Source organism: Microcaecilia unicolor, chromosome 8, assembly GCF_901765095.1.
Source record: "Microcaecilia unicolor chromosome 8, aMicUni1.1, whole genome shotgun sequence".
NCBI classification, from domain to species: domain Eukaryota; kingdom Metazoa; phylum Chordata; class Amphibia; order Gymnophiona; family Siphonopidae; genus Microcaecilia; species Microcaecilia unicolor.
In genome coordinates this window covers 172423504-172449079 of record NC_044038.1, presented here as the reverse complement: position 1 = coordinate 172449079, position 25576 = coordinate 172423504, and the positions used below count along the sequence as shown (strand labels likewise).

General features: G+C 40.3%; 1 protein-coding gene across 4 annotated transcripts in view; it reads left to right on the top strand.

Annotated features, from left to right (window-relative positions):
• FNIP1 (folliculin interacting protein 1) overlaps positions 1-25576 on the top strand; it is a 148733-nt gene that overhangs the window by 36379 nt on the left and 86778 nt on the right. For 3 of the 4 annotated variants that reach the window (XM_030212712.1, XM_030212714.1, XM_030212711.1), the window contains exon 2: positions 16986-17112. In XM_030212712.1, coding sequence (XP_030068572.1) covers positions 16986-17112 — 127 coding nt within the window. Of the gene's footprint in view, positions 1-3811; positions 4195-16985; positions 17113-25576 lie in introns of those variants that run through there. The other variant, XM_030212713.1, reaches the window with a different exon arrangement.

Sequence of the window (25576 nt, the reverse complement as noted above, 5' to 3'; positions counted from 1 at the left end):
GGATACCAGGGACATTGACAAACTATTTCCTCAATTAAACGCTCTATATCTTTAAGAGTTATTGGATTTCGGGAGGAACCATATCTTTGCGTTATAGTATATAGCTCCTGTGCATGTTGTTTATGTGATGATGTTAAATTTCCCCCCATACTTACAGTGTTCCGTAGAAGGAATGGCGCGCTGACTGTTCCAGTCGTAGTAAGTACGTCACGTTTTCACCGATCACGTCGGGGTCACCAGATGTTGCAAAATAACTCTCCTCTCGTGTGTCTGGGCAAAAAACTCTTTATTTGGGAGTCAATCCCCTTCTTATATACTCTATGAATATTCATGGATATTACATGTATTATCATTACTATTGGTTACATTTTGCTTACACAACCATGATCATGCATTGCTTACAAGAACAACTCTACATGAACAGCTCGTGAACCTGCTCAGGAATGTACAAACATCACCTGCTATTCTGCTACTTTCTCAGGAAAGAACAAAAACATCACATGCTAGATTCTCAGGAATATACAAAACATCATCTGCTGCCTGTATCCAAATACATTCTATCTACACATCCATTACCAAAAATTAGCACGCGAGCCCTTACTGCCACCCATTTTGTAGGTAGTAAGGGTTCACGTGATAATCGGCACACGGTAATGTGGCTACGCTAACTGAGTCGCGCTGTCACACCTACCTCAGCCCCCAGGCATGGCCCCTCTAAGAAAAATAGGCACACCTTTTTAGGATGTGGTTTGTGTGTGCACATTGAGGTTTAACCACAGGATGTCTAGGCGCATCCTGCATTAAGCCCTTTTATGGTGCGGTAAGCAGACGTTAGCATTTACCGCAGCTTATTAAAAGGTGGTGGAGTTGAAAACAGTAATGGAATTCAAATGTGCGTGCGATAAACACAAAGGAATCCTGTTTAGAAGACATTGATTTACGGAATCTTAGCAGAGACTGGGTGGTGACGCCGGTATTTGGAGAGGAAAACCAATGCTGGGTGGACTTCTACGGTCTATGCCCTGATCGTGACTGAATAGATATGGATGGACTGGAGTGTAAATTTTAAGGGGCTTTTAGTATAGGAACAGTGATGGGCAGACTTTTACGGTCTGTGCCCTGAGAATGGCAAGGACAAATCAAACTCGGGTATAAAGTATCACATACCATGTAAAATGAGTTTATCGTGTTGGGCAGACTGGATGGACCATACAGGTCTTTATCTGCTGTCATTTACTATGTTACTATGTAAAAGGAGCCCTTTATTAATTTTGTTTCACTCGCTGGTCAGTTCAGTTTGCCTGGAAGTGTTTGCTGACCTTTGCAGTACAGTAGCTAATGTAAAACCAATATGTGCAGCATGTTTTACATAGTTATCTGAAAAGTTGTATTGGTGCTGTTTTTAGTGGTCTCCTACTTCTTATTTAGTCTGAAGCTTGATGGCATGTTTTGGTAAAAATTAAATAATCTCCCCCAAAACAAGGTGCAAAGCATCTTTCAGTATGACTGACATGCAAATTCACAAAGCAAATATTTAGTGGAGAAACTATATCCTAAATATGTCAAATTCGTTATGTCACTCATTAGGTTTACTCTGTGCCATGTACCCTGTAAGCATCTGGCAAACCTTGAAATTCGTATTGCTTATTATAAAAAGTTGGGGATTTGATTACAATTATTGCACAAGAATTACTGTCAAGGAAAAGGCTTCTAATTTATGATCAGTTTTTTTTAAAGAAAACATTATTAATTCATATAATTTAATGGTTTGCTCAAAGATTTAGTTTTCTGTAGGTCTGATTTACTAATGTTTTTCTTCTTGGGGGGTGGGAGGGAGAAGCAGCTTAGTAAGTCTCTCCTTAAGTTTGAACCTTTCACATTTCATCCTTTTCATATACTGCCCTTCATAAATCTGAGCGGTTCATAATTTAAAAATCAAAACAAGGGGCGAGAATATATATAGGTTAAATGTTTAGATTGCTAATTTTCAAGAGTTCTTGCTCATTAGGCTTATCAGGACTTTGATATCTTATTTGCACCAACAGTTTTCCAGCTTTTGTTGCCCCCTGCACATTTCTTTACAAATGTATGGGTTATCTTTACCCCATCCCCACTTTTTTGTTTTATTTTTACTTTTCCACACCTTTTTGATATAATGCTTGATCCATTACAGGTAGTACCCAAGTAACTGTTGGCTTTGCACATTTCTAGGGGTTCTGTCTCTCTTTTTATACAGTGCTTCGGATCTAAAAGGCGGGGGGGGGGGGGGGATGTGTCTTGGGATGGAAAAGAACTCAAAGAAGTAACTGTAATAAGTGATCATCTCGGATATGATAGTATGAGGTTTTTTGCCCTTGTGACAAGTAGTTTCCTTCCTGTAGTAATTTGGTTACTGAACGAACAATTACAACATCTTGTTCTCAGTTGTAAACTTCTTATGATGCACGGTTTAGTGCCACATCTGCTTTGTACAATTTATATATACCATCAGTGACCTTATTCTTGATGTATTAGTCAATTTGTTCCTGATTTTTGCATAGCATTGAATACACCCCTTTGGAAAGATTTGTTTCTCTAAATTTGTCTGTTATTCTAAAATTACAAACCATGCTATAGAATATAAAATAGAACAGAAACAAGCAGAGGTTTTTCAGGTTATGTATACATCTTGAGTCAAGTCGTGAACTATATTTATTTAATTAATTAATTCATATTCTGCTCCATCCACAGTCCTGGGCGGGTTACAGAACACATACGTAATAATTAACAAACAGTTGACATACAGTAACAACAGCGTAAAATAAAGTATCCCGACTTCTTCTAAAACAATGTGCTAAACTAAGGAAGTACAGCAGCTAAAGAGTCTCATGACCATAGGCTTCTTGAAATAACCATGTTTTAAGCTCATTCTTAAACTGAGCAAAAGAGGTAGTAATATTACGAAAAACAATGCAGGCAGTTCATTCCAGAATTTTGGTCCAATAACTCTGAACATCATTTTCCTACTTATTTCAAGTCTAATAAGACAAAAAAGAAGGAACCTCAATAAAATCTTTAGAACCAGAACAAAGAAATCTAGCCGGTTGATAAAGACATAAGCTAGACGCAAGAATAGGTAAAAGCATTGGCGAAGAACTTTATAAACTAAACAGACAATTTTAAATTTTATCCGTTGTTCTATCAGCCATTGCAAGTTTTTTTTAGAACAGTAGTGATATGAATATACCTAGTAACACCAGCCAGGCTGTAGCTTTCTGTGCTGCTTGTAAAGCAGTTATGTATATGAAATAAAACATTCCTACAGTTCTTGTGTAAAAAAACCCACATAGTTTCTTATATTAATGGCAGAATCCTCTGATCCTTTATTTACATGGATTTGAGAGGAGTGATGGTAGGGATTGGCTGGCAGATTCATTGCAGATCCAGGTGGCATACACTGACAGCCTGGAGTCACATGATAGCTATTAGTGTCTGCTTTTCCACTTGTCTGGCTTGGCTTGACAGCAAGACTGAATATGAGGATAGTGCTGTTCCCAGGAATTTTATGACAGAGCCTGAGAGGAGGCTTCTCTGTTTTCTCCCTCACTTGATCAGTTTGGATGCCTGACAAATTTTGGATTCTGGAGGTGCAACATTACTATATCTGCAGTTGCCAAGGGACCCTGGTCAGGAGGCGGAATCCGTATCAAATTCACTTAAAGAGGAGGATAGACTAGACTAACGTACGGTCGACACCGACAGATAAACCAGCACTTGGCATTTGGGTGAATTACATGGGTCATGTTTTCTGTTCAGTAGCACGCTTGAGGGGACAGAACGGCATACAGACAGTATTTACATGTATAAAAATCCTGGACTGTATCACAAAAGAAAAATGCAAATTATCTGCTCCAAGACTGAAGAGCACAGATGGATCTTTGTGCAAAAGCACAGGTTTTGCCTTTGGCAAATAATTTCTTTTTCCTTCAGGTTGATTTTCTGGTCTTTTTGATACGATTAAGATTTTTGTGTTTCAGCATGGAGAGTCTCTTGTTTGAGTTAAATTCAGACCGCTTGATATGTCACCTGACAGTCTTGTGGTTTCGAATGAAAATGGCTCATTGCTATTATTAACCCTGCACAGCAACCGTACCTAATAGGAGCCATTAGGGGTTTGGAAAAGTGAAACTACAGAGGGGCAAGCATGCTACTCAGGTACAACATATTGTTACAGAAATTCATTTTCTGCTCATAGTATCACTGTAAAGATTTGTATGGAAGCTGTTTTTCATTTTCTGGATACATGTGATTTATTGTACAGTAAATTTATATTTCTTAAAAATTCTTAATTGCAGTGATATTTCAAAATGGTATTGCTTATAAACTGAGTTAAGAGTATGGCTGTGCTAAATATAACACATTATCCAGTTTTTTTTTTTTTTTGCAACATGTTTAATTTGTTAACACAGAATCAATGCTTCTGGTGAACTCCTGGGTAGTTTTATGGACCTGAACACACATAACTGTAAGCTTTTTAAGGACAGGTTATGTAATATATAATTTGGGGTCATTTGATAACAGCTTATTTTATGCAATGGGCTGTGTGATAAATAAATGTCATTAACTGTTAGTGAATGACCCCTGTTTATTTTGAGATCATGGGCTTAATACAGGTATGTTGAAATGATCCATATATCACTTGATGCACTCCTTTTACTTTAGGGGGGCTGTTTTTCTAAAGCGTAGCACACGCTAAATGCTACACTTCCTATTATGTACTTATGGTTTAGTGCACACTAATGCCCTTTAACATGTGCTAAACTTTAGTAAAAGGGCCAATAAGTGTTTAAATGTATTAATAGTAGTTGCATGGCTGACTTAATAGCATATTAATAATCTAAAACTGGCATAAAACTATAGAGATAACTTGTACAAATGCTTTCAAAAGTAGTTTATAGACTTTGTTATCCTGCAGTTGTTATGACTAGCAGAGTGCTTGGCTAATTGAGGGAGCTACTTTCAGACTTGGAACTTTACTTGGTACAGATCTATGTAAGTATTTTATTTGTGTAGGTACTTGTGCATGTACTTTATGTACATGCTTTTAGAAATCCCATTCTGTGCCCCACCACCAGGAATGCTTCCCTGATAATGCCTGTGTTAGCTTGGTGCAAATGTGTAAGGCAGTCTTCAAAAGCCTCATTTTTGTATATAAAACTCGTTTTATGTTTAAAAATGAGGTTGACAATTGCTATCAGAATAGTTGATTTTTCTTCGAGTTTTAATGGGTTAATGAATGATTCTGCTGTTTTAATGTCTGGCTATGCCTTATTATAATATAATATTGTTTATCTCATATTAGACTTGCTTTGTATTTGTAAATGATTGATTATATTCATTTTTTACTTATTCAAATATTTCTTCTGCATTAAGCAGTTTTTTTAAATAAGTAGGAGATGAAATGCATGCAGATTTTTTTTGAATAAAATAGCTATTCATTAAATCTTCCGCACAAATGGTATAACAATTTTTTTCTTTCCAGAAAAAAAGTAAATGTAAGAATTGTTTTCAACAGAGTATCAGCTGTTGGATTGGGAGTGATTATTTTAAGGGTGAATATCTGCCTTGTTTCTTTATCTGTAATTAGAATGGAAAATAATGTGTGGCATGCATGGTTATTTGACCCCCTGGCCATCAATCTAAATGGTGACCTACTGAATGCCTATTTCTTGTGATTGCTGCTACTGCTCACAGTCCAACTCATTATTGGACACATAGGTAACACAGACACACACTATGGACTAGATTCTATATAACATGCCTAAAAAATCGGCGCCGAAATGAAATTTGCCTAAGCGTATTCTATAAAGTACACCTTGGTATAGAATAAGCCTAAATTTCCATGTGGTATATAGAATACGCTGAGCGCTAGTCAGTGCGACTAAATTTAGTCGTGGCCAGTTATGCCAAGTAAAGGTTAGTGTAAATCCTGCCGCCGAAATTATGCGCAGAACGGGTATATTCTGTAACAATGCACATAGATTTTAGAAATGCTCATGACCCGCCCATTCCATGCCCACTTTTCAACTACGTGACTTTGAATTTGCACGCACCATGTTACAGAATACGCGTACAGTTCTGTGCATAAATTCTAATTAATGCCAATTAGTGCTGATAATTAACATCAATTATCAGCGCTGATTAGCTTGTTAACCAGTTAGCTTATGCACATTGTAATGGAATATGCTTCAATTTCCACATGGAAATCTTGGCGCAATATATAGAATCCCGTGGTATATGTACTCATATTCTCCTGTGTGCTTCCTATGAGAATCTTGAATTCTGGTATTTAGTATGCATTAATTTTGTACTTTTACAAATCACAACACGTGATTTTTAAAGAAGCCTCTGAAGTTTTAACATAATCAACTGATGTTTCAATAACTGCAAGAAATAAAGTTTGGGGAATATAGATAATGAAGTTAGGAGATGGACTTGGGACAGAACTGTATTTCACATTCCTCCCTTTGAACTTCCAGTACTAATATTTCAAATCCTTATTCAAATGTAATAAAGCATTCTAACAGCGTTTTCAGTTATTAAAGAGAAAGCTAAATTGGTTTCATGATTCATTTCACCAGTATGCCAGGAATTAACTGGACTATGCCTTCTTGAGTGGTCAGTAATGGAACAGATGTGACCTTACTGTTTGACCTTTACAGATGAGTGATTACCCTATGGAGTCGGTCCCACATTTTGTGTCTCTTCCATACTTCAAACGTTGTCTATTTCTGAAATCCACCTGTGCAGCTGTGTTCTTTCCTGTTTTACTTGCCTGGATGGAAAGCAACTTGCTTAATTGTTTGAAATGCACTGAGAACTGCAGTCTATTTTGCTTCACTTTAGCAATTACATCTCTTGTGCAGAAGTTTTTAAAGTTAATATTTGAGCTGCTTAAAAATCTTACACTATATCATTTTCATGATATTGTTGTTACACCTTACAATATGCTCATTTTGTTGTGTGACCCTTTTGAGCTTCATGGGGTTTTTTTTTGTGTGTGTGTGGTTTTTTTTAAAATTAGGATTTATTTACCACCTTTTTGAAAGAATTCACTCAAGGCGATGTATAGTAAGAATAAATCAAACATAAGCAATAGACAATTACAGTAGTAAAAGTATTCAAATAACAACACAAAGTATGACATAGTATATATTTTTTGTTACATTTGTACCCCGCGCTTCCCCACTCATGGGCAGGCTCAGTGCGGCTTACATATTGTATACAGGTACTTATTTGTACCTGAGGCAATGGAGGGTTAAGTGACTTGCCAGTCAAAATAATTCGTAATAGAACATTTTAATAGCGTAGGGTATAAGCAAAGATGGAACATATAGATAGGTAAGAGAGTTGTAATCTTTTACTTTTTTTTTCCTAGAATCTTTTTCCTCCGCTGTGGATTTCTTGGGAGCCAGTGGTACTTTATAGAGAGGGGACAATAAATCTACCCCCCTATGGCTAGATCAGGGGTGGGCAACCTCATTCCTCAAGGGCAGCTTCCCAGTCAGGTTTTCAGGATTTTCCCCAATGAATATGCATGACGTCTGTTTGCATACAGTGGTGGCAGTGCATGTAAATAGATCTCATGCATATTTATTGGGGAGGAAATCCCTGAAAACACTACTGAGTTGTGGCCATCGAGGACCAAAGTTGCCCACCCCTGGGCTGCATTTGTAAAAGTTACTATTTTCAAGGGTCTTTCTGGCCCTCGTTGACTCATGTGGGATGAAGCAGAAGCTGAGGAGCTTGCTAGCTTGATCACTTTAGTTGGCTTGTTTAAGAGCACTGCTGGTGGTTATCTGGAATGTTCTGCCTCAACATTATTCTATCGTTTTATGATATTACTGTCAATCATTTATACTAGCTTACTACATTTACAATTGTGCTCCATAGAGATGTCAGATATAAAATATAAGTGCTTATTTGCTAGTTACTGTACAAAATATTTTTTCTGATAAACACTCTAAATTTAGTTGTTATAAAGTTACTGCCTACACTAAACTATATCCATAAAAGCTATTGTTGAAGCACCTTTTTGCTGCTGTTCAAAATAATACCATAGTAAGGATGGCATTCTCAAAGGATAATTTAATAAATGTGTTCAAATATATTTTTAATATATTGTGAAGGCAGTTAAAAAAGGTAATTATAAAAACCTCTTTCATAATCAACCAATTAGTTGGGGGTACAAATATTATAATTTGTACTGTATATCTAATTATATAGCATAACTTAAAATAGCTAAAGGGGAAAAGCAGAAGAATCTGACAGAAGCATTTGGATTCTCTGCTGCTAGTCTCTTGGGCTTTTCTTTTCTTAAGTGAAAGTCAAAGAAAAGCATAATACTAAGGAGTTTTCCAGCTGGTCCCATTTGTATCTGGCTCAATAAATGGGTCTATACAGTAATCTGGACCCCAAGCTTCTTTCTCTGGAAGATCCCCCTTGGAGACTTCCCAGGGGAATAAGATGGCTGGAGGCGTTTTTTGGACTTGGAGATACAGAGCTCAGAGGATCAGGTTGCTCCATTGGTGCGATGAGTGGATGAGTCTAAAAGTGGATCCCTGGTCTTGGCACAAAAAGATGACATTTGCGCATAGGAACACCCATAGGAGAAACGATCAGTGCTGGAGTCTGACCTGCTACAGAAGCCCTTCAGATATGGCAAGGAACAATGAGCGTTACAGATTCAGCCAAAGATTGGAGTGTCTCTTCTTCATTGAACTTGAGAGGGGGGGGGGGGGGGGGGGGGGTTTGGCAGAGGTAGTAGAGGAGCTACCTGAGAATTTTAAAAAAAATTATTTATTATTATTATTTTTTTAGATTTTGCTCATACCCTTTTCATTAGTAGCTAAAGGTGAGTTACATTCAGGTACTCTGGATATTTCTCTGTCCCAGGAGGGCTCACAATCTAAGTTTGTGCTGTGGAGGACTTGCAGCTCATCTGCTTATCCTTTACAGCCTTCTCCGGGGTGACGCCCAGGTCCACCCCAATCCACTCAGGGCCTGTGCTTTAGGTGCCGCGCGCCGGGGCATTTTTCTCTTTACATCTATTTTTCTCCCAGTTACTATTTATGGCTCCAGTACACTTTTCTTCTTGGCACTGTCCCTTCCTAATTTGTTACTCCATCTTAAACCACTGTACACTGCAGGAACACATTGTCCACCATCTGTATTCATCATCTCACCATCTCTTTTTTTTTTTCCTCTTCCTTTTTCTCAGCTCTCAACCTTAAACATTTCCTTCCTTCTATTCATCCATCTCCTTTCTATCTGAGTACATCTCGCCTTCGTCGCCTGCATTGCTCTCGTCGTACCTCTCCTACTCTTCTCCGTACTATCTTACTCCTTCTCCTGCTCTCCGCTGGGGACATTAATCCCAATCCTGGTCCTCCACATCAGCTCTCATCCTATTTGTGCAGGTCACACCGTGATATCTCCAATCTAATTTCTGTTCCTCTCCTCCCCCCTCCTTCCCTGCCTTTCTCTTGTGCTCTGTGGAATGCCCGCTCTGTCTGTAACAAACTTTCTTACATTCATGACCTCTTTATCTCTCATACTCTCCATCTTCTTGCCCTAACTGAAACTTGGCTTTACCCTGAAGACACTGCTTCAGTTGCGGCCCTATGCCATGGAGGTTATCTTTTCTCCCATACTCCTTGCCCGGTTGGCCGTGGAGGTGGTGTCGGGCTACTACTTTCACCCTCTTGTAGATTTCAACCTCCTCTTCTACCTCAGTCTCACTGTTTTTCTTCCTTCGAAGTCCACTCCATCCGTCTATTTGCTCCTCTGCCTCTCCGAGTAGCAGTCATTTATCAACCCCCTGATAAGTCCCTCTCTTCCTTTCTCACTGACTTTGATGCTTGGCTTTTCTTCTTTCTTGAACCTTCATCTCCTTCGCTCATTCTTGGGGATTTTAACATTCAGGCTAATGATCCCTCTGACTCTTATGCTTCGCAGTTTCTTGCTTTAACATCCTCTTTCAATCTGCAACTGTGCTTCACTGCCCCCACTCACCAGAATGGCCACTGTCTTGATCTTATCCTCTCCTCAAACTGCTCACTCTCCAGTTTCTGTGCCTCAACTCTTCCCCTCTCTGACCATCATCTGATAACTTTTACAGTTAAACACCCTCCTCCCCAGTCCTGTCCAATCTTAACCAATACATTTAGGAATCTTCAGGCTATTGACCCTTCTACTCTGTCCTCCAATGTTTCAAATCTCTTCTCTACCACTATGTTATCCAAGTCTGCCAATGAGGCTGTCACTTCCTATAATACTATTCTCTCCTCTGCTCTGGATACTCTCGCTCCTCTCATTCCCCGTTCTGTAAAACGTACCAAACCCCAGCCTTGGCTGACCTCTAGAATCTGCTACCTACGTTCCTGTGCCTGCTCTGCCGAACGCCTTTGGATGAAATCCCATGCCCATGCTGACTTCATACATTTCAAATTCTTGCTGACCTCCTTCCAGTCTGCTCTTTTTCTTGCCAAACAGGACTATTACATCCAGTTGACAAATTCTCTTGGCTCAAACACTCATCGTCTCTTTGCCACACTGAACTCTCTCCTCAAAGTGCCTTCACCTCCAACCCCCCCCCCCCCCTTCACTTTCCCCCAGACTCTGGCTGAGTTTTTTCATGATAAGGTTCACAAGATTAAACTTGAATTCTCAACCAGGTCACCTCCACCTCTCCTTCCCTTAGTCCATTCTCTCAACCCTCCAACTTCTGCTTCCTTTTCTGAAATCACTGAAGAGGAAACTATATATCTTCTTTCCTCCTCCAAACTAACTACCTGTTCCTCTGATCCTATTCCCACCCATCTAAACACTATCTCTCCTACTGTCATCCCATTTATCTGTCATATCCTCAATCTTTCACTGTCCACTGTGACTGTTCCTGATGCCTTCAAACATGCCGTAGTCACACCACTCCTTAAAACACCTTCATTGGACCCTACCTGTGCTTCCAACTATCGCCCCATCTCCCTCCTCCCTTTCCTATCCAAGATACTTGAACGTGCTGTTCACCGCTGTTGCCTTGACTTTCTTTCATCTCAAGCTATTCTTGATCCACTTCAATCTGGCTTTCGCCCCCTTCATTCAACTGAAACAGCGCTTGCTAAAGTCTCCAATGATCTGTTCCAGGCTAGATCCAAAGATCTCTATTCTATCCTCATCCTTCTCGATCTATCTGCTGCTTTTGACACTGTTGATCACAGCCTGCTCCTTGATACGCTGTCCTCACTTGGATTTCAGGGCTCTGTTCTTTCCTGGTTTTCTTCTTATCTCCCCCAGCGTACCTTTAGTGTATACTCTAGTGGATCCTCTTCTACTTCTATCCCACTGTCAGTTGGTGTACCTCAGGGATCTGTCCTGGGACCTCTTCTTTTCTCCATCTGTACTTCTTCCCTTGGTACTCTGATCTCATCCCATGGTTTTCAGTATCATCTTTACGCTGATGACTCCCAGATCTACCTCTCCACACCAGAAATCTCAGCCGAAATCCAGGCCAAAGTATCAGCCTGCCTGGATGTCTTGGCAGCATCTGAAACTAAACATGACCAAGACTGAGCTTCTTATCTTTCCCCCTAAACCAACTTCTCCTCCTCCCCCATTCTCTATTTCTGTGGATAACACTCCTATCCTTCCTGTCTCATCATCAGCTCGTAACCTTGGGGTCATCTTCGACTCCTCCCTCTCCTTCTCTGCACATATTCAACAGTCTGCTAAAACCTGTCGTTTCTTTCTCTATAATATCAGCAAAATTTGCCCTTTCCTTTCTGAGCACACTACCAGAACCTTATCACCTCTTGCTTAGACTATTGCAACTTGCTTCTCACAGGTCTCCCACTTAGCCATCGCTCTCCTCTTCAATCTGTTCAAAATTTTGCTGCACGACTAATATTCCGCCAGTGTCATTATGCTCATATTTATTTATTTATTGCATTTGTATCCCACATTTTCCCACCTCTTTGCAGGCTCAATGTGGGTTACAATACATCATGAGTGGTGGAAATATAATAGAGAATAGAAAAGGATCTTGGGCGACTTATTAGCCCTCTCCTCCAGTCACTTCACTGGCTTCCTATCAGTTTCCGCATACATTTCAAACTCCTCTTATTGACCTAGAAGTGCATTCAATCTGCAGCTCCTCAGTACCTCTCCACTCTCATCTCTCCCTACATTCCTCCCCGGGAACTCTGTTCACTGGGTAAATCTCTCTTATCTGCACTCTTCTCTTCTCCCGCTAACTCCAGACTCCGTTCCTTTTATCTTGCTGCACCATATGCTGGGTGTCAGCGGGTGGGGGGGGGGGGGTGCTCCGCTCCCGCTGCTCCCAACCTGTCCTGCCTTAAAAAAATTTTTTTCGAAGCGCCGGAGTGGCAGGCAGCGCCTTGCGTCTGCCTTGCTAGTAAAAATCTCCTCGACATCGTCGTCGGGCCTTCCCACATTGAGTCCCGCCCTCTTCTGAGGTAATTTCCTATTACCGCGAGGGCGGGCGGGACTCAATGTGGGAAGGCCCGACGTCGAGGAGATTTTTACTAGCAGGGCAGACGCGAGGCGCTGCCTGCCACTTCGGCGCTTTGAAAAAAAATTTATAAAGGTAGGACAGGGTGGGAGCAGGAGAATGGAGCTGGTAGGTGTGTCGGGTCGGGTGGGAGGGAAGACTCAGATGAGAGAAGGGGATTGGGGAGGGGTGGGGGAGCTCAGAGGGGTGCTCAAAGGGGAGAAGAGGATTGGGGAGGGTGGGGGAGCCCAGATGGGTGCTCAGAGGGAAGAAGGGGATTGGGGAAGGAGGGGGAGCCTAGATGGGTGCCCAGAGGGGAGAAGGGGATTGGGGAGGGGAGAAGGGGACTGGGGAAGGGAGTGCTCAGATGGGAGAAGGGCTCTGAAGCTGGAACTGGGGTCTGACAAGGGGGCAGGAGGGAAAATAGGTCCATGCCTGGGACAGGTGCGAGAATGGATCTGGGGCTGAAAAGGGGGGATGCAAGGCATGTGGTGGGTGAAGGGGGCTGGAACTGGGGGCTGAAAAGGAGGGTAGTTGGGATAAGGGGGCTAGTACTGGAACTGGGGGCTGAAAAGGGGCAGGGGCTGAAACTGTGGGGACTAGGGGCTTTAAAGGGGACAGGGAGAACTGGCTGGGGCTGAAGCTCGGGACTGGTGAGAGAAAAGGGCTGGGGTTGAAACTAGGGGCTGAAAAGGGGACAGGGAGAAGTGGCTGGGGGCTGAAGCTCGGGACTTATGGGAGAAAAGGGCTGGGGACTGGTGGGATAGTGGGGCTGAAAAGGGGGGCAGGTGGGAGATGTGGGTTGGGGCTGGAACTAGGGGCAGGTGGAATAAGGGGGCTGGAACTGGGGTCTGAAAAGAGGGGGCTAAGAGAGAGGGGACAGACCCTGGATGGAAGGGGGGAACATGAGGGAGGGCAGACCCTAGATGGATGGGAGGGCAGATGGATTGAAGGGGCAGAGAGAAAGGGCAGATGGTGGGTGGAAGGGGGAGAGAGAAAGAGGGCAGTGGGCAAATGATGGATGGATGGGGCAGAGATGGAGGGCAGATGTGGATGGAAGAGAGAGAGAGAGGGCAGATGTTGTTGGAAGGGGGAGAGAGAAATGGCAGACTGGGGCAGATGGTGGATGGAAGGGGCAGAAATAGAGGGCAGATGTGGATGGAAGGGAGGGAGAGGGCAGACAGTGGATGGAAGGGGCAGACAGTGGGTGGAAGGGACATTAGAGAGGGCAGACACTGGATGGCAGAGAGAGAACGAAGACAGATGCTGGATGGAAGGAAGACAGTGAAAAGAAGATGAGGAAAGCAGAAACCAGAGACAAAAAACTGTAAATATATATTTTTATTATTTTGCTTTAGGATATAGTATTGTAGCTGTGTTAATAAATGTTTATAAATAGAACATGTAAATAAGGTAATCTTTTATTGGACTAATTTTAATATCTTTTTGACTTAATTTTCAGAGAACAAAACCCCCTTCCTCAGGTCAGGATGGGATACTGTAACAGCACTATACTGTATTGACCTGAGGAAGGAGATTTTGGCCTCTGGAAGCTAAATGTATTAGTCCAATAAAATGGTATTATTTTATTTTCTGTATTTGTTTTATTTCTATTTGTTAATTTGTAAAGTGGTGATTGGTATTTGTTAGTTTTTTCAAATTTACATCTGCTGTCTTTATATTTTGCACAGTACTAGGGGACATTTTCTGTTTCTGTGGTGTTGCATTTTATGCAGAGTCTGGCATCGAGGGTTCAGTTTAATTTTTGTCTAAATAGAAAGTTTATGATTACTTATTCTATAGTGGATTAGGGTGTATCTGTGTTTGTGAAAAAGACATGGCTTTTAATTGGAATTGACTGTGCAGGATCGACGATCTGTACTATTCTGTCTGGTTTCGTTTTACAATAGGTGAATTGTTCTAGTGCTCACTTTAGTGTTTAAGATGCTTTCCTTTTCCTTGTGTGACTCGTAGAAATGACTGCTTATGGTATGGTAGAATTGCTCTATAGGTCCTGAGTGTTTTGTATTCTTGGTATGCCTAGTACTGGATTTGGGGGGGGATGTTAAAAAATGACCGGCCCTGGGTGTCAACTACCCTAGCTAGGCCACTGAGTAGTAGTAGTAGTTTGTACCTGAGTCAATGGAGGGTTAAGTGAGTTGCCCAAGATCACAAGGAGCAGCACTGGGATTTGAACCGGCCACCTCTGCTCTAACCACTAGGCCACTCCTCCACTCCACAGATTTAAAGCATGCTAAGGAATGCCCCCTGGGAGATGCTCTCTCTTCTGAATCTACTTGTGAGAAGTCTTATACTTTGTGGTTGATTTGCAGTTGTAGAAATGGGGGACATATTTATCAAAGCGTGGCTGATGCTTTTGTGAGAATTGAGAAATCTATATCTGAGATCCAGGATTTTGAAACCTCTGCCATTTAAGTAAAATTGTTTTTTTTTTTATTTGGAATAAGATTGATATGCTGAAAAACTCTGTGAGAAGATGTTATCTTTGGTTAATAAACTCTCCTAGTGCCTCCTGGTGATAAATTCAACACATCCAATGAGAACAGTGGTTAGATTCCCCCTAATTCTATTCTGCCAATATCCAGGGGCTTCTGTGTTACTACTTTTTTTTTTTTTTTAATAATAAGGTCTAGAGTCCTCTAAATGAGCCATCTCAGGAACCTGATTAAATTGTCTGCTGTCTTAGATAAGTCTTGAAATGTAGACTTGGTACCTCCTAGACTGGTGTTGTCATTAGCCCAGAGGCAGTAGGGACAGATTTGAGCAACATGCAGGAAGAAACTGCCAGGCTCAAAAAAGGAGGAAAGGATAGAAACTAACTGATACATTTGCTCAACAGTTATGCACAGAAAGTATAAACTGAAACTAAAATAACTATTAAACAGACTACATGATCATAATAAACATATACAACAAGTTAAGCAGGAAGGGAAGTATAATGATGATACACACTGATTCAGATTAGTAGATATGGGCATTAGATTAAAAGTCCTGTGAGCTCTATTTTATTAGAAATAGCACTGTATACATTATCCCCCAAATTCTATTAAAAACGCTAAAAATTGCATGCATAAAGTTGGGCATGCACCCAATTTGTGTGAGCAATTTAATTGAATGAGCTAATTAGCATTGATTGTTAAGCAATTATTGGCACTAATTAGAATGGATTAAAATTATGCATGTAAATTTAGGATCCACGCCTAAATTTTACACACGTCAAAAAAGGGGGAATAGAAACGGGATGATTTTGGGTGGATTGGGGGGGGTGCCTTTCAGTTACGTGTGTAATTATAGAATAAGGTTGGATCCACACCTAATTTAGATGTAAGCATTTGCGCCATGTTTCAATTGGTGGAAATGGCCACGCGTAAATACAGTTGTGGTTCCCAGGCATACGCGCTATTCTATAAACTGCACCTAACTTTAAACGCAGTTTATAGAATAACGCTGAGTGGGAGGTTTTTCGGCGCTGATTTTTTTTTTAGGCACCGTATATAGAGTTTAGTCCTGTGTTCTAGCTATTATATTGGTGACATGAACACTTGCTAAATCAACCAACTAATGATATTTAAGAACCTTTTATAAAGCATTAGGAAAGAATAGGACCATGTTCAGTGTGGTGACTCAGTAGAATAGCACTTTTTATTCACTATAGTATTTTTGTCTGTCAGCTTAATATATATAAAATAAATTTTTTTGCAAAGCTGATGGTAAAGCTGCAATGTATGCACATATTTTATAAAAATAGATGACTGTGCATGTATATTATATGCACTTATTTATGGTGTAAGTATGTGTTCTGGCATTTGTACACTAATGGAGCTGGTTCTGGGAGCCTATTTGATAAAGACACATAAGTTCCTATTGCCGTTATAGGTGTCTTTTGTATTCCTTGCATAGGCATCCTGGGGTAAATATTCAGCTGGTGGTGGTGAGCGTTTTGCTGACTGTCTCCGGCGTTATTCCCGGATATTCAGTGCCGGGCCATATCTGGGCTTCGGCATTGAATATCCGGTTTATGCAGTCAATATTCAGAACTTAACCAGTCATGGGTTTCCGCAGAAAGATAGTACTGACTTTTATGTGATCCCATTTATGTGGTAACCCTGGCCGGTTAAGTGCTGAATACTGGTACATAACTAGCCAAGTGCTGAGTCCACCCCTGGAATGCCCTCCAATATAGCCACTAATTTTCAGCAGCAGTAACCAGTTAAGTGCCACTGAAAATTAGCAGAGCCCAAACAAGCGACTTCTGGTCAGTGGCTATTTCTGACCTGTTAAATAATTTTGATTATCGACCAGTCTGTTATAAAACCAGGCCCTTTAAATCCAAAATAATGCATTGAGCTTAAATATATGACAGCAGACGTAGGCCAGGTAACAAAGTAAAGTAATGTGATTTTTTTTTCCATCATAGCTGGCCTTCCCCAGAGTTTGATCCAAGTCAGATTCGACTAATAGTTTATCAGGACTGTGAAAGAAGAGGGCGAAGTGTCTTGTTTGACTCCAGCACAAAGCGGAAAACTGAGGATCTGTCCATTTCGGTGAGATACTTGAAACTTGATTATGATAAATATTTTTTGTCTTTTTAAAAAGTTAATGTGATTTAACTTAATGTGTAGGAATACATTACCTAAATCTGTAAAAACGGTTCAAGATCATCTGACTTTCAGGAAGTCTCTCAAGACCTACTTATTTGGGCAAGCTTACCCTAAAGAGCCCGTCCTGCCTCTGTGATTCCTGGACTCCAACTCATATAAAGATCTTGTGGACTTAACTACTTTTTCTTAACCCTGTACCTTCCCGCCACCCGTATCACTTTCAATTTATTGTACTTTCCCGTTTGTTAACTAAGAGGCATATTTTCAAAGCACTTAGCCTTCCAAAGTTCCATAGAAACCTATGGAACTTTGGAAGGCTAAGTGCTTTGAAAATATGCCTCTTATGTGTTGTAAGCCACATTGAGCCTGCCAGCGGTGGGAAATTGTGAGGTATAAATGATATAAATAAATAAATTTAAAGGTTTAAGATCATAATACAAAATGCTTTGTAATTTGTATTCATTTCAGACCAGAATAATAGTTATGTTTGTGCTTTGATCAGGAAGCTTTCTAATAGTGCTATCTTTAAATATAGCTGGTGTTAGAAAGTAATCCTTTTTTTTTTTTCAGCTGGTCTTCTTACTCTTTGGGCCTTGTTTACTAAGGTGTACTAGCGTTTTTAGCACGCCCTAAAAATTAGTGTGCGCTAACGCTAGAGACAACCATATATTCCTATGGGTGTCTTTAGCATTAGCGCACGCTAATTTTTAGCGTACACTAAAAACGCTAGTGCACCAACAACACGGCTTTATAAACAGGGCCCTTTGTTTTTGTTTTTTATTCTTTCCAACCTAACAAAACAACTGTCCGAAAACCCAATGAGATTGAGGGGGAAAAACCAGTAAAACAACACAAGTTTGCCAAATTGGACTGGAAGTTCCAGAGATATAAACCCTCCCACCCACCCCAAAAAGGACCCAATTTATTTCTTTGGGAGAAGTAGTTTCATTTTCTGTAGCATAGAAAAATTAATGGATGGGATGAAACTTTGGCATGTGGGAAGAAATGGTAAAAAGACACACTGAGTAAAAAAAAAAAATGGCCAAATTAGACCCCCAAAATGTGGCCCAATTTATTTATTTGTGAAAAGGAATTCCATCTTCTGTAAGATAGAAGGTTAAAGTGAAATGTAACACTTAGAGAACAGGGCAAGGCAGTTCAAAAGGTGACATTCTTTACTCTTCCAAATCAATAAACTGGCTTACCCCCAAATTGCTCCCACACTCCAAAAGCTACCTCTGCACAGTGACTACACCACCCTACAAACTACCACATCTCCAGAACCTATATCCTGGAACTGCCCACTACCTAAAAACCAGACCCTACCATCACCTAGTGCATCACCTGCAAACACTTACCACACCAAAACTATTTCTGTGTTGGCTTTCTCGATGTCTGTGATAGGGAGAGTAGATGAGAGCACAGTTTTAGAGGTGCAAGTCCTTGTTCACAATATTACAGACATTTTGTGCATCAATGCTGCAGTTGTTGGAAATGATGTTCTCATTCTTGGGGTTGTTTTTAGGGGTGGGGATGCTTCATTTCTCTTCTACCCCTTTCTCCTATATATGTAGTGGGTTTGGAAAAAATTATATTTGCATGCTGTGCACGCTTTCCCCTCATCCTCCAAACTATAAAACAGAACTTGGGAGTTAAAAAAAAAAAGTTTCAATACTGCATTTAAATCTTGTTGAAAAACAAATGAGATTATTAACCTAGCTGTATCCGTATCTTCAGATAAAGATGATTCAAATATCTCAGGTATATTTAATTGCCCATGATTTTTCTTCTGAACTCCTTGCCCTTGTTCCTTCTCAGTTGATGTCTTGGAAGGTAAAAAGCAAATTCTGTTCACAGGAGTTATATTCTCTGGTGTGAATTTTAAAACTTTTATCAGGTATCTTCTAAAGACATCCATCGGAGACATCCCCAAGTCTACGATTCAAATTCTCCATTTTCTCTATCTTCTGATGTATAATCAATTCATCTTTAATTATTGTCACTATAACTTCTTTAACAGATTTTAACTCTTGCTTAACATCCTTCATTTGAGTGGCAAACTCTTGTTTAGTTTATCCAGTCCTGTCGATAGAGATTCTACAGTAGTCATGAGTGTAGCAGTTCGTTAGGTAGATTGGTTAGCTGTCCTTTCCAACTTCCGAAGCAGAGACCAGATGTTTTCCAGTGTGACCACCTCTGGCTTCTCACTCTCTCAAACAAACATGGAGGGGTGAACCGCCAACGCTCTTTTCAGTGCCTAAACACCCAGGGTCTTTGCCCCCACTGAGGGCCTCCCGGCTAGCTCCTTCCACTATGGGGATTCCTTCTGGAGTAGCTGGGATAGGTGGATGAGGTAAGAGATTGCATGCTGAGAGAGACATTGAGCCCCAAAGAACTGGAACCTTTTCCATTTGGTACTACTGCGGGGCACTCCCTTTTCGGCTCCTGTTCTCGGATTGTGGCAGCAAAACTCGGGATCATTTGGTGGATGGGAGACAAACCTTTGGCCACTGGGGGTTGTAGCGTTGACGACTCCCTTATGTTTATTATGAGGCATATTCCACACAAGGGGAAGAAACGGCTAAAACTTCAAGCAAACTCTCCCTTCAAGGATGACGCTGTCAGCTCATGCCAACATAGTGGTCACGCACCATCTTTTTTTGTTTTTGTTTAACCTCTTCTCACCAGTATTCCCACCAATGCCATAATACATTGCAGTTTTGCAGTAATATTTTTTAAAAAGACTATTATAGTTTTACTGCCAAAAGCAAGTTAATTGAGATGAGGCTTGTTAACAAACTTTTATTTTACTTGTTTTTCTCCCCTTTTTTTCCCCCTGACAAAAGATCACTGGGAAATCAGATTGGCTGACAGAAGCAAGTGGTGTGTTTGTTCATGGAATGCTATGAGACTTCTTGGCCAAAGAGTACCCTACTTTTTATTTGGGTACATGATTCTGGAAATACTTGGAGGAGGCACTTTCAAAGTCATTAAGGAGGGAATTCTATAAATGGGGGTCTCAGATTCGGCACTGGAAAAAATTAGCACTAAGTGTGATTCTTTGAAGAGCACATGCCCTTTTATAGAATCACACTTGGCGCCCATTCCCATGCCTATCTTTGTGTAAACACCAATGCCCAACTTGGGCGCACTGATTTGATTCAGAAGATTCATAGAAAAATATGTTAATGTATATTAGGTATGGTAACAGATACATAAAAGGGCCAACAATTGTGAGCAGTAGTGCCAGTCATCAAGGATTCAAAGCTGACTGTCCATTGACTTCTATGCCGTAATAATTCAATTATATTAGATCTATCTCATATTGTTGAAATTGTGTATCTGGATTTTCAAAAGGCATTTGACAAGGTACCTCATGAAAGGCTACAGAGGAAATTGGAGGGTCATGGGATAGGAGGAAAAGTCCTATTGTGGATTAAAAACTGGTTGAAGGATAGGAAAGAGAGTGGGGTTAAATGGGCAGTATTCACAATGGAGAAGGGTAGTTAGTGGGGTTCCTCAGGGGTCTGTGCTAGGACCGCTGCTTTCTAATATATTTATAAATGATTTAGAGATGGGAGTAACTAGCGAGGTAATTAAATTTGCTGATGACACAAAGTTATTCAAAGTCGTTAACTCGCAACAGGATAGTAAAAAATTACAGAAGGATCTTACAAGACTGGGAGACTGGGCGGCTAAATGGCAGATGACGTTTAATGTGAGCAAGTGCAAGGTGATGCATGTTGGAAAAAGAACCCGAATTTCATGCAAGGTTCCACGTTAGGAGTTACAGACCAAGAAAGGGATCTGGGTGTCGTCGTCAATAATACACTGAAAACCTTCTGCTCTGTGTGCTGCTGCAGCTCGGAAAGCGAATAGAATGTTGGGTATTATTAGGAAAGGTTTGTAAAACAAGTGTGAGGATGTTATAATGCCATTATATCACTCCATGGTGCGACCGCACCTTGAGTATTGTGTTCAATTCTGGTCGCCGCATCTCAAGAAAGATATAGTGAAATTGGAAAAGGTGCGAAGCGAAGGGCAACTAAAATGATAGTGGGGATGGGACGACTTCCCTATGAAGAAAGATTAAGGAGGCTAGGGCTTTTCAGCTTGGAGAAGAGACGGCTGAGGGGAGACATGATAGAGGTATATAAAATAATGAGTGGAGTGGAACAGATGGATATGAAGCGTCTGTTCACGCTTTCCAAAAATACTAGGACTAGGGGGCATGCGATGAAACTACAGTGTAGTAAATTTGAAACAAATTGGAGAAAATGTTTCTTCACCCAACACGTAATTAAACTCTGGAATTCGTTGCCGGAGAAGGCGGTTAGCTTGGCAGAGTTTAAAAGGGGGTTAGAAGGTTTCCTAATGACAAGTCCATAAACCGCTACTAAATGGACTTGGGAAAAATCCACAATTCTGGGAATAACATGTATAGAATGTTTGTACGTTTGGGAAGCTTGCCAGGTGCCCTTGGCCTGGATTGGCCGCTGTCGTGGACAGGATGCTGGGCTCGATGGACCCTTGGTCTTTTCCCAGTGTGGCATTACTTATGTACTTATATGTTCAGTCATTTCTGATGATCCAATAAAACTTACATAGGAAATTAATTGATATAAACTATACAGAGAGGTGTATTGTTTCTGCTTGACTGGCTTGCTGAAATATATTAATTTTTTGTAGTTTTTTTTTTCTATTTAAGATGTTTTCCATAAATTTTAATTTTGGAATTTGGGTTTGTGGTAGAATACCATGCTAAAGAGCATAGATGTTTGATTAACTGCACGTTAGCTGGCCAAATAAGTTTCTTAACAGGATCTTTTTATGACTTGATGAACCATGCAGCCAGACATAGATGTTTGAAGAACGCTCATAAAGTGTTGCTTAGAAGTTTGTTTTTCTGTTGTCATGGTGTCACTGGAAGAATTACATGCTTAATATGCAAAGATAATAGTTGGCAGCAACATGCACATGCATTAAACAAATTCCTAGGCACTTGTGTGGGATGGAGACTCTCCCTTTTGAAAGAGAAACTGTTTACCACCCTAACAAGTCCGCAGCCTAGGGTTTTACGCAGTTTGCCAATGTGTTTGTGATGATTCTTGCTGTGTCCCAAGCAGTGCCAGGTTTTGACATCCATCTTTTTTTTTTTTTTTTTTTTTAAATGAGAAAATCCATTGCAGCTCCTTTGGGTTTGCTGTTAGGGAAAATTTCAAAGTTATTTCATGCCTACTGTATTGCATATCCCTTGGGCAGACTGGACAGACTGTATAGGTCTTTATCTGCCGACATTTACTATGTTTGGAATTGTAAGAAATTGAGTATACTTTTTGCCGTATATTCTGCCATAAAAATACAGTATAAAAACAAATGCTACTGTAAGGGTAGCTGTAGATAGTGTCTTTAGTTTGATTAAAGCAGTATGGCTAGTTTTTTGAAAGAAATTATAGGATGGCCCTTTGCATTTTAGGGAAAACTAATAAATTCCCTTATATAAGTTTCTAGGCCAGACTGTAGTCAGGACTGTGTAAGCTACCCTTGAACAGGGATTAATGTATTAAATTCTAAGGTGTTCTGAGGGAAAACACAAGGTGTGTGAGAATTTGGAGGAATCTCTTCTTTTTGCAAACCTGTCTCTGGGTGTAGTAGAAAATATGTTGAAAAGACAGTTTGTGTTAGTAGTTCCCTCTGCATACTGCAGATAAGTGGTTTTTTTTTTTTTTTTTTTGGGGGGGGGGGGGTTAGGCTATGATAAATGTGTGGGTGTTTTGGGTTTTATTTTCCTGGATAACCCAGGCATGTGCTTCTTTATGGCATCCCCACCTTACCTACTATCAGCACTGTTTTCTACTTTTTATCTATTTGTTTAAATTTTGATCATGCTATACTTTGTTACACTAATTGCTATCTCCCAACCTATTATCTACCAATAACGATACATTGTAAGCCACATTGAGCCTGCAAAAAGGTGGGAAAATGTGGGATACAAATGCAATAAATAAATAAATAATAAAGCAGTGTAAGTCCAATGCAAGCTTATCATGCGCCAATATGGAGCTACCACCAGTCTGGTTGCAGGTGGTACTTCCAGCCCTAGCATGTGCCATTTACCATGCTAGAGAAAATAGAGCAGTATTTTCTAGCAAAGCAGTTACCTGGCAGTAATCGGACAGTGCCGTATGCTACCCAGTTACTGCTGGGTTAGTGCAGGAGGCCTTACCACCATCTAAATGAGTGGTGATAATTTCTCCCCCTCACATGGCCACGCAGTAATGAACATATCCTAACTCTTCCTCTCCCTCTCTAAGTTTCCCCAACTGTATTTACCATACATGTACCTCATCCTATCGGAATATCACCTTGTATTTGTTCATACTTTGTATTTGTTCATACCGAAATCGGCTAACTCCGTTTACGGTACTATGTAAGCCACATTGAGCCTGCAAAAAGGTGGGAAAATGTGGGATACAAATATAACAAAAATAAAATATATCGGAAGCAGTGAAGGGGAGAGGTGACTTGCCCCAGGTCACAGAGAGTCTCAATAGAATTTGAACCCTGGTTTCCCTGGTTGTCAAATTGCCACTTTCAGCCCAGTTAGATGTTTTAGCTCTTTAATCTGCTGCATATGGTAGTTTGATAGGTCTTATTTAATCAAATGATGATTTCCAACATTAACAATATATTTGACTTTTGCAAAGAGCATAATAAAGTAGACATCCAAATTTTATTGTAATACACACCTTTCTAGATTTTCTTTCTACGGATTGCATATGATCTTGATTATGTTGTCTGCATGTCAAAATGTCTGCAGCACTACAGAGAACAAAGTTACATGCTAACAGGTGTTGAGTTGAGCAGTATATGACATATTTTCTGGCAAGTGCATGAACTTGATTTTATGAGGACTGAAATTTAGTGGCTACAGGCACTCGTTACGGATATCTGATACAGCAATCTGTCAAGCTACTTTCAATCATGTTATACTCTAGAATTACATCCAGAATTGCTCAGTGTACTGTATTTTAGGGATGATTTACTGCATGGAAGTAGCTGACAGATGGTATCTAAATGATCTTGAACATCTTGACCTCTTACCCTGCAGAAACCCAAGTTCATGTTATTCTACTGCAAATATCGAGCATTTTAACAATATGCTCACTCAACAATGCCTGGAAACAACTGTAATCTAAAAAGACTTTGTGACAAATTAGAAAGCCTGCCAAAAATATTCAACATTTTGAATACTACTGCATGCATGTTCAACTCACTTTAGCTTATTGTCTTCTCTTGTTTTAGACTCACAAGATGAACAGGTGGTAGGGATTTTTTTGTCTATTTCTTTAAGCAGATTTTCTCCTCCTTTTTTTATTGGATGCTAGGAAGAGATGCACCATACTGGCCTTATATAATATAATCTTTAACATGATGACATTTCTGTGTTTGGGGCAATATGATAACAGCATCTAGGTCAGCTCCTGCATAGTAGCTTTGCTGTGTTGTTCCCACTCTAAGCTATGTAATACCAGAGACCATCAAATCCAAAGTTGATTACATTCAAATACAACAAAATCAAGAGGACAGTCCATGAAACCAATGACTGGCACAGTAAAATAAATTTGTAGAAAGTTTTTTTTTTATGTACCTCGCATAATTAAGCTATAGAATCTGTTGTGGAAAGATGTGGTCATGGTGACTAACATAGTGGAATTCAAAAGAGGTATGGACAAGTTCCTGGAGGGAAAGGTCTATGAATTATTAGCCAGGTAGATGTAGGAAAGCCATTGCTCGTACCTGAAAATGAACTATATAAAATAGATGTGCATTTTGGGATCTGCCGCATACTTGTTACCTATATTGGCTACTCTTGGAGGAGGATATTGGCTCAGTGGACCATGGTCTGATTTGGCATGGCTTTTCTTATATGCTTATGCACTGTTTCTGTGTACCGTGCTTGTGTTCCCTACATAATTCTGTTCTGGTAGGGGTAGGATTACCATGTTTGCTGTGAAAAAAAAGAGGACACAAAATAAAATTCAGCCATGCCCCTTCTCACCCCACCCCGCCACGCCCCTGCACCACAGTGTCACCTTGACATGCCCCAACCCCCCTAAGAAAGCCAGATTGTGTAAGCAGTGAAAATACTGGTAAAGTAACAGAAATGAATTTTCTTCCGTACTCTGCTAAATACAAAATGAAAATGAAATGCTTAGAAATGTACATTTCATGAGCATGCATATCCCCCTTTTTTCCCCCTCCCATCCATGAGCAGCATATCCCCCTCTCCTCTTCTCTCCATACCCTTCTTTATGAGAGAGAGAAAATAATAGTAAATACAAAAATATAGAGTGAATTCAGGTATAAACAAGTTATAAAATGCATAATAGTAACAAGAACAGTA